This window comes from Anoplophora glabripennis, unplaced genomic scaffold (genome assembly GCF_000390285.2).
Source record: "Anoplophora glabripennis isolate ALB-LARVAE unplaced genomic scaffold, Agla_2.0 scaffold33, whole genome shotgun sequence".
Lineage (NCBI taxonomy): Eukaryota > Metazoa > Arthropoda > Insecta > Coleoptera > Cerambycidae > Anoplophora > Anoplophora glabripennis.
The window spans coordinates 1,519,258-1,529,344 of NW_019416463.1; the positions used below are offsets into that span (position 1 = coordinate 1,519,258).

The window sequence follows — 10,087 nt, forward strand, 5'->3', positions numbered from 1 at the left end:
AACTGAATGAGAATAGCATGATTATTAATAGTTGACTTATCAAAGTTATTTGGAATAGATATTGCTCTATAATTATTCACACAAGAAAGATCTCCACTCGTAAGAATTGGAAAAAATTTACTAGCTTTTTAAACATCGGGATTAGTGGACAAAATAATATAAAATATATAAAATAAGGGTGCATAAAAAGCACTAGTACAATCCTTAATTATAAAACATGGTAAGACATCAGTACCCGATGTCATTTAATTTTTTAATTTCTTTATTTCATTTGTGGTAGCATCCTCTGTAATATCTTTTATACAGGGTAGCCCATCGAAAACGTACCGCAAGGCATTACAGGGTAGTAATGAACTTTTCGGCAAAATCCAAAAACAGGTAAAGTTTGCTTCTGAGGGGGACAACTTTTGGCGCAAAAAGCATAGCAAAATCTTCAACCCCCTAAGTGGGGGTGCCATCCCCCAAATTTTTTTAAATGGGAATGGGGGTCAAGTGGGGTGTCATTAGAAAGGGCTTTTAATTCTCTATACATCGATTGCTACTTTTTGAAAATCGATCCATTATTTTAGAAAATATGCAGCTTTGAAAATACGAACAATATTTTTGACGAGAAATGCGAAAATCGATTTAATTTTACTTCAAAACTTACGGTATTAGTCAAGTAAATGCTGAAAATGTTGTCCGCCAACTTGCATACAATGATACAGGTTGTCTTCAAACCGTTGTCGAACATTCTGGAGCACTTGCGGTGTTACTTCGCGACATACATTAATGATTCGTCCTCGCAGATCTTCCAAGGTATCAGGTGGAGTGCTGTAAACTTTGCTTTTAATGTGCCCCCAGAGAAGGAAATCTAAAGGATTGAACTTAGGGGGTTGAAGATTTTGGTATGCTTTTTGAGCCAAAAGTTGTCCCCCTCAGAAACAAATTTGACCTGTTTTTGGATTTTGCCGAAAAGTTCTTTACTACCCTGTAATGCCTTGCGGTACGTTTTCGATGGGCTACCCTGTATGTAGAATATTCTTGTTTCAAGTTGTCACTAGTTCAATATTATATTTTTGATAAACACTAGATAAATAATTGTAGAAATCTTCAACTGTTGACTGAGATGAAAAAATGGACTGAGATGTAAAATTAGAAATTATTAAAACAAATCAAGATTATATTAAAACACAACATTCTGTTTACTGGCTGTGATTCGAGTAATTTATCTCGAGCATAGGCGTAACGGTTTGTTAGTGTTCATTGTAAACGATTCATTAATATTGGTGATGCCCAGATTTAGGGATTTTTCGTTACCAATACCTGTTATGCAAAGTGCAAAGCTCTGTATAATAGCAAACGTATGTAATTACGAGGAAGCAAGAAAGTCCTTTTTTTATTTCAAAGTTATAGCGAAAACTAAAATTATAGCCATAATTTATTAGTCAGATTTTCCAGTACTCTCGAAAAATATATTTATTTTCTTCTGTTACAATCAGGACAGTATAGGATTTAATTAAATTTTAAATTACCCTTTCATATACCTTCCAGTCACAGCCATGCTACAGAGCTGGTAACTTACCGAGTTGCCATTGTTCAGGCAACATCTGTTTTCCCTTTGTCTTTAATTTGTTTTTAATCGTGGGATTTTCTTCTCGAAAGCATTCAATTGAAATCGGATGTTTCTCCTTAATTACTAATTTGCCACAGCAATTTCCCTTTTGTTTCTTTTGGTTAATCATTCATGTAATGTATTGTTCGCCGCCCCAATAAAAGATGGCGACCCAAATTGCAATGCGAAATTATTCGTTTGCAAAAATTATTAAAAACATTACCTCTATTATTAAAATACACAATAAAAGAGTTTTATTTGCAGTTTCAAGTACAGAAAAACTGGGTTCGCACCTGAAGCAGCTCTTAGGGGAAGCAGAGATGCGCCTGCAAGAACTTGGTGGCCTCCTAGAGGAACCTTGTGGTGCACCTCTGAATACTAGAGCTTCGTTTTCCAGCATTATTGGAAACGCCTACCCTGCTGCGTCCATGACAGGTGCGGTCAAAAACTGCGAAACCTTTAGTGTTATTTGCTTTTAGTGATGTTTGTTTTCTATAGGTGCAGTTAGATAACAATTAATTCAAATTGTCAGTCAAATTTAGAGCTCACAATTGCCATTCTTGCTTTAAAGGCACAAGGAAATGATAAGGTGGTGTCTACAGGGTGATATCATTTTAGGGTGTGCTGGTGGCGATACAGAGAAGCAAGCTGTGGCATGGGGAAGAAGAGCAAAGACTCTAAAAAGACTCGTACTTGGTTTTACTCAGGCAAGACCTCCCGATCCGCCATCCTTAGTAGCTTTGGACATCACGTCGGCATCTACGGTCTCTGTTAGACTTCAAGAACCGACAGCAATGGATTCTTCAATTACCACGAAATTTAAAGGTAGTTATATCGTCCGTGTCGTCGATAGTGTTGATATATCTTTGCTGTTTTAGTGCAATGGTCAACGAGAGCAGACTTTTCTATAATTACTGGAGAGAAAGAGATATTAGATATGTCTAATCCTAATTGTACAGTAGAACTGACACAGGGTAGAAGATATTTTTTTAGGGCGTCTTGTGGTAACTTAAAGGGATACGGTGCATTTTTTACCTCCATTCCTTCTTCTGTTGTCCCATCAACATGGAGGAAAGTAGACCAAAAGGAACCAAGGTTTGAAACCATAAATAATCATATTTTCAGGTTTTTAACCGTTTTGTTGTAGATTCAATAATAGGCTAAAGCAACTAGAACAACTCATGGATGCGGTGAAGCAAGTGAGACCTGGTAGTGAAATCCTAGAAATGCAAGGCCCCCAAAGAAGAACGCAGAGGAAGAAAACTACCATTAAACAATTATTTACGGCTGCTAGTAAATTCCAGAAGAATTTAAGAAGGTGAGTTTGGATCTTAGAGTAACAGCCATATTTTGATTATTACCTTTTAGGGGCATTTACCTAGCTTGCATCTTGTACCACGAAGATAAGGTATTAGTAACAAACGAAGACTTCTTGCCTGTGATAGAAATAGACGAAACATTCCCCAGTTGCATCCATTCAGATCTCCATTGGCTGATGAAAGTGGCCTGTACGTGGGACGACATCAAATTGCTCCGAGCTGATATGGAGAAGAACGCTTCGTCGACCATTCATTTCCGAACCAAACTTTTGTCAGCTGCCCTCCAAATGCAATCGTCGCTGTGTCTCCAAGACCTCGGCCAGCTCTACTACAAACCCCTGAGAGATTCTCACGGAACGGTAGTGTTAAGTACTATAAATTACGTCAAGACTCCTAAAAGTGTGTCTGTGTTAAATTCGAGGTGGTTACCAATGAACAAAGTGTTTAAGAAAGTGGTGCTCAGTGATGATCACAGTGTTTCTGAAATACTCATGGCCAGTATCCAAGAACAGATAAATTACCACCAGGTGTCTAGTTTGAAGTTAAGCAGGGGACTGTACTTGGCTTATTTGAAAATGCAAAGTTCCGTGGATCTCATTCAAGTAGTGGTGTCTTCAAAGTCGCCTAATATGCTGCCCCACTGTAAGATCAGGGATAATCCGCACGTTTCTGCGTAAGTACTGCTCATTCAAAAGATGAAACTAGTATTGAGTTTTTTTTTGTTGCAGTGAGGAGTGGGAGTACCTGAAACAACAGCACCTTCCAGACGTCTTAGACAACGCAACAGAGCTCCAACGAACCTTCTTAGAGCTGGTTACCAGCGCTGCAAAACGCCTTTTTAATTACATGGACATCTGCAACGAAGACGCCAACACCCACCGCTTATACGACACAGAAGTTATTGATCTCACGAACGAAGTCAGTTTTATAGTGATATGTCCTTCCGCCGAATTCTCTTGTTCCGTGCCAGGCCAGCGGGAAATACTCTTGCAAAGAGGTGATTTGCTTAGCTTGCCTATACAAGTATTTGAAATGATCCATCTCAACACCTACCAAAATAGTATTATAAGGAAGTACGCTAAACTAAGCTGTTTGTTGGAACTAGACGCTGCTACCGCTAATCATTTACATCGCGAGGCTTTCTCTAACAGTGAAGTTGCTATTGCGAAAGAAAGACTTAGCAAGCTTCACGATTTACAAGCAAAGTTAAATACTATTTGGAAGAGTGTGAGGTGGTTAATGGATGTCATCACCTTTGCCAGGGATAGAATCACTAACGGATTAACCATGAGGTACATATTAGAAAAAGAAATAGGTGTTTGCACGAGTCCTAAGAGAAGTTTGCTGCAGATCCCTCAGAGGGACGCTAAGATGAAGAGTACACCTGGCAGAGGTTCTTGGCCTGGACCTGGTGGTTCCAACAGCATAACAGCAGGAGGTAACCTCATCAATGAGTTCAGCAAAAGTGAGCAACATTTGAGTACCAACGAAACGTCCACGCAATATCTCAGTGCTTGCAGTGATAACGATTCCAGGAAAAACAGTGACAGTTATAACAGTGATTTTTTTAACACACATTTACCCCCATCGAGAAGTGAAGATACTCTCTTTGGCATACCTACAACTTCCAATACTCAGCGCTGTAGGGCAACTACTATATCAAGTGTTTCTGCTACAACTAGTCCTTTGCTAAGTGTAAGACCTCTACCTTATGGAGGAAGTTTGGTTAGTGTTAATACTATGAATACTGGTACTTCGGATAGCATGCACAGTTTAAGTTCAGACAGCGATTCAAATCCTCAGCCAATGGGGTCTTCTACTCCAAATAAAATCAAATCAAAACCTAGGATGGCTCCTTCCAAAAGTATGACAAATGTTAAACAGCACCTACTTGATATTAATACAAAGACAGACAGACAAAGACCGAAGCATTTAAATGTAAACCCTCACTTTTTACATTCCAATCTAGAATCAAGCTTGTCTAAGAGTTTAACCAACATAAAAACCTTTACTGATTTCGATGTAGGCCCAACTACTTACTTGAAGCCTTTGGATGCTGCTAGAAGATCGGAACATACAGATAATCTCTTCAAATTGCCATTACCTGATGTGCAACTCCAATCAACTTCCAAGGAGCAGCAGAGTGGAATTCTCCAGGTGTTTGCTGCATATGAAACAGGTTTGGCAAGTGGCACTAGCTTGAAACTTCATGTGACTCCAAGAACTACTGCAAGGGAAGTTGTTGACTTGGTTGTCAAGCAACTGAATATGGCAGTAGTTCTTAAAGGCAAAGAAGGACCTATATACAACGCAGATAAACTGAAGAATTTCTGCCTTGTAGCTGTTATAGGGGCCAGAGAAAGATGTTTAAGAGACGATTTTAAGCCGCTGCAACTTCAGAATCCTTGGAAGAAAGGGAGGTTGTATGTTAGACAAAAGCACGACGTTCTGGCGGCGCTTGAACACAGTAGTAAACACAGTGCGATTATTTGAAAAGAGACTGAAAGTTTAATATAAACAAAACAAAAACGTTTATATTAAACTGGACATTGTTTTTATTTGGTGACACAGAAAACATTCCAAATTCACCGCCAAAGTGGACTTAGCGCTGGTCCTCGTGGTATACCGTTTTGATATTCCCTAACAATAGCTTTGTAGAATGTTTTTTCATGTGTCAGCTAATGATTAAGCAATTATTTGAATTTAGTCAAATTGAAATGGTGCTAGTTGATTGATATGTCTTATGATTATCTTTACTCTTAAATAAGTAAGTGTTGCCTGGAATATGGAAGCCCCAATGTAAAAATTGTAAATATAACTGGCAACAGATGATTCGAATCCAAACATCTCTAATGCCTGCTGTTTAATGGTTTCATTTGTAGTCATTAGGGATTTTAATGCTGTGATGATATTATTTAAAATGTGTATAGGACCACGATTAAAAAATTAAAATTATTATTGACTGAAGATGTATAGTATAATAATACTTTTGCCATCCACACATACTCAGTGACATATGAAATTTTTTTGACGCTTTTATAAATGGTAGGCTGTTCGAACTAACTTTAAACTATTGACAGGGTGTGCAAGATGTACAAGAATAACAGGAATATATTTACATTTAATTGTAAAAGCTGTTTTTTATATTTTTAAAACAAAATGATACTAAAAGACAAATTGACCAGATGTTTCATATCTAATTTGTACCTCTCTTGCAAGAATTTCGTAGTTTTTATCTCATTTTAATGAATTGGATGTCAGTAAAGTTATAAAACATAAAAAACATTATTAATCAAAAGTATACTCAGGAACACTCTACAGCGTGAATTATAAATTGGACTGAAATCAGGACAGGAAACATGTCATTTAAAATTTTAGATTTAATCATTGCGACATCTCTATTCATATCCAATTCTTTGAAGTCTTTAATAATTTTAACTATATTGCTGCTTTATTATCTAAAGCATTTGCTCATTTTGATTACTGTTAGGATAAAAACACCAAAGCAAAGTATAAAAGATTATCCATAAAAATAAAATTCTCTTATTATAAATGTTAGATATTATTAGATAAAATGTTGAAACAATACTTATATTCTATACAATTCTGCTTGTTAAAAAAATGTCCCAAAATGTATTAGAAAATCATATCATAGGATTTACGTGTTCAACATAAAAGAAATATTTATTTTTATTTTTAAGGCAAATTTTTATTTTAGTACAAAATCTTTTATTGTTTTAAATAATTTTATATTTGTACATAATTATATAAGGATTTATGTGTATAGGATCTTATGAAGGTACAGTGCAATTAAAAAATATGTACATAGTGTTGGCCTTTTCGCAAACAAAAAGGTATGTCAAAGAGAAAAATATTTTTTTTGTGCATTGTATTTCTGTTGTAATGCACAAAATGTCTTGAGGTGTTTTCATTAAATTGTATTATAGACTGTAAAATATCTAACAATAAATATGTTATCAATATGTCCTGTTTTACTCAAAGCATCAATTAATATTACTAAACATGTTGCATATATCAGGAGCGAAAGCAATATTCCAAAGATACACAGCCTTCTTTAAGGATTATAAGCCACGTGACCAACCTTAGGCAACCAACATTGCACGACTGGTACTATCAACTAAAAATCCCTAAATCTTAGCATCATCAATGTTACTGATTCGTTTACAATTAACAATGACAAATCGATGCGTTTACGCTCGAGATAATGCGATTGCTGATTGGTTGAATAAAATCTCGTGAGAATCACCAGCCTGTGAAACAGAATGTTGTTGAAAACATGAATGTTGATCTTATTATTTTAATAACACCGGCACTCAAAAAAAAATCAAATGCGAAGATGTAGACTCTGCTAGTGCTACTCATGTAGATGCCGATAGTCGGTAAACACACTCTTATAGGCCAGGAATATAAGCTGAGAAATGACCATTTCGCTGAATTTATTACTATAGATGCTAAATATTATGTACAATAACATATTAGTTTCCAGTCATAAAAATGGGGGGAATATTGTTTACAGGGTGGTTAATTGTATAATTTTTACGTAAATTCATGTTTTTCGCTTATAACTTTTTTCCGTTCATTTCCACGAGAAAACAGTAAAGTACTTTTTTTCACCTTCAAAACCTACGAAACTAGCCCTCGAGCGTCAAAAAATATTTATTAGATTAAAAGTTATAAACAGAAGAAGTTTATTTATGACTTTTGAATTAAACATTTATAAACTGCGCTATTATTATCCTCTCACTCCTTATCACTGTCTAATAACTCACGCGAAATCTGGAATCGGTAAGTTGAATAGTTTACAAGTTACGGTCTTATAAACAAATTAACTAATTAGTAATCTGGACGATCCCGAGGATCTTCCATAATCGCACTGATTTTTTTCATAGTAAATTTCATAATAATACATTGAAATCTATCATTTTTATTTTTTTAATTTGAAATTTGCAACCTGGAATTTTTTTTATTTTTTAGCCTTAGTTGCAAAATAAAATATACGACGCACGAGCGTGATATATTCGGAAAGCTTAAGAAAAGAGCTTTATGTTAAAAAAATGGTCAAGATTCGTTGAAAAATAACGGAGTTACAGACTGTCAAAGTTGACGGCCTATTGTTAAACAAATTAGGTTGGTAGCGGCAAAAAAAATACTGTCATAACCGGTAACCCGAGTACTTTCCCAGGTAAAAAGTGCATAAGAAATATTGTCAAAATTCAGTGGGTCGCTTGATTTTCGGCGAGCCGTGGCGCAGCGATAGGGTGGGGGAAACGAACGACAGCGAGTCCGAAGAAAATTACGATAATATTCATAGTCTTGCCGAGCGAAATTCGCTTGAAAATAATATATTTGACAGTCTGTAACTCTGTTGTTTTTCAACTAATCTTGACGACTTTTTTTAACTTAAAGCTCTTTTCATAAGCTTTCCGAATATGTAGTAATATATAACTATATCACGCTGGTGCGTCATATATTTCATTTTGCAACTAAGGCTAAAAAGTAAAAAAAAAATCCAAATTTGAAATTAAAAAAAATTATAGATTTCAATATATTATTATGAAATCTACCATGAAAAAAATCAGTGCGATTATGGAAGATCCTCGGGATCGTCCAGATTAATAATTAGTTAATTTGTTTATAAGGCCATAACTTGTAAACTATTCAACTTACCGATTCCAGGTTTCGTGTGATTTAGTAGATAGTGATAAGGAATGAGAGGATGCGATGCCAAAACGTTCTGGTAATAATAACGCAGTTTATAAATGTTTAATTCAAAAGTCATAAATAAACTTCTTCTGTTTATAACTTTTGATCTAATCAATATTTTTTGTCTTTCGAGGATTAGTTTTGTAGGTCTTTTGAAGACGAAAAGTACTTTACTGTTTTCTCGTGGAAATAAATGAAAAAAATTTATAAGCGAAAAACGTGAATTTACGTAAAAATTATACAATTAACCACCCTGTAAACAATATTCCCCCTATTATTATGACTGTGGAAACTAATATGTTATTGTAGATAATATTTAGCATCTATAGTGTTAAATTCAGCTTGCCGAAACAAAATTTTTACGTACCTCTACCTACTTCTTCAAACTCAACCAAACATCTTTTTCTTTAGTATTCACAGTTTCGATGAAGCAATTATCATGAAGCATTTTATGTACTTGTGGACCATCAAAAAATTCCTTTTGTTTTTGGATCTGAAAGATGAGGAAACTTTTCAAATTAAGAACTTAAAACAGTCTCCATTTTTACTCAAAGCTTTGACATACTGTTTCATTTATCCAAGTTTTAAATGTTGGTGTTCCCGTAAATATGCCTAATTGATATGTGGCCCTACAGCCATGTTCCCTCTCACTCTTTCAATGTAGGAGCAGTACACAGTACACTTCTAGTAGAAGCCATGCAGTAAAGAATTCTACCGTACAGTAGTTTAATTTACACAAAGGTCATTCGAAAAAACAAACAAGTCATAAATCAATTAAATGATTATATTTTACCAGGATGATATAAAGTACTCTTTGGCCAGTCCATTTTTATGCAATATGAAACTTAGCCGAAATAAATAGTTGCCCGCCATCACCACGTGGAAGTGTCGTAGTCGCAAAAATTGAAAAAGGAAACGAATGACATATGACATTCGAACAAAACAAAAAAACTTTGATTCCTAATAACTATAAGAAAAAAAATTATCAAGGGTGGGGGTAGGAAAATGTTATGTCGAAACGTTATTCCTCTCTGAACTAAGCAAACGACAAATTTTTCCTAAAAATGTCTCATCCCCGCTCGCTAGGGTTGGTGAGGGTAAAATATATTATGCCAAGGGCGTCGTCAAGAGGGGCAGGGAGGGACAGCTGCCCCCTCCTGGAAATTTGAAGAGTACAAAAATTTTCTTAACCTAAGAAAATAATAGATTGGAAATTTTTAATAAAATATTTTATTTACTAAAACTTTAATTTTGAAAATTAATACACTACTTTATTTTTTTTAAAACAATTGTAATAAATTAGTATAAATATTTGTTGACAAAAGAATTTAAAAATATAAAATTTTATGTTAAAAAAATAAATTTTTATCTATCGGAATCAGAATAAAAGTTTAACAGTGCAACTAAAGCTATATATGTAACGCACCAATTTTAGATAGGGGGAATGAAA

General features: G+C 35.0%; 1 protein-coding gene across 2 annotated transcripts in view; it reads left to right on the forward strand.

Moving 5' to 3' along the window:
- Positions 1 to 6,587, forward strand: part of LOC108912914 (ankyrin repeat and fibronectin type-III domain-containing protein 1) — a 113,293-nt gene extending 106,706 nt beyond the window's left edge. For both annotated transcript variants that reach the window (XM_018718332.2, XM_018718343.2), the window contains exons 5-10: positions 1,859 to 2,029; positions 2,213 to 2,419; positions 2,473 to 2,689; positions 2,742 to 2,912; positions 2,963 to 3,586; positions 3,642 to 6,587. In XM_018718332.2, coding sequence (XP_018573848.1) covers positions 1,859 to 2,029; positions 2,213 to 2,419; positions 2,473 to 2,689; positions 2,742 to 2,912; positions 2,963 to 3,586; positions 3,642 to 5,406 — 3,155 coding nt within the window. In that variant the 3' untranslated portion in view covers positions 5,407 to 6,587. The remainder of the gene's footprint in view (positions 1 to 1,858; positions 2,030 to 2,212; positions 2,420 to 2,472; positions 2,690 to 2,741; positions 2,913 to 2,962; positions 3,587 to 3,641) is intronic.
- Positions 6,588 to 10,087: the final 3,500 nt, after the last annotated feature.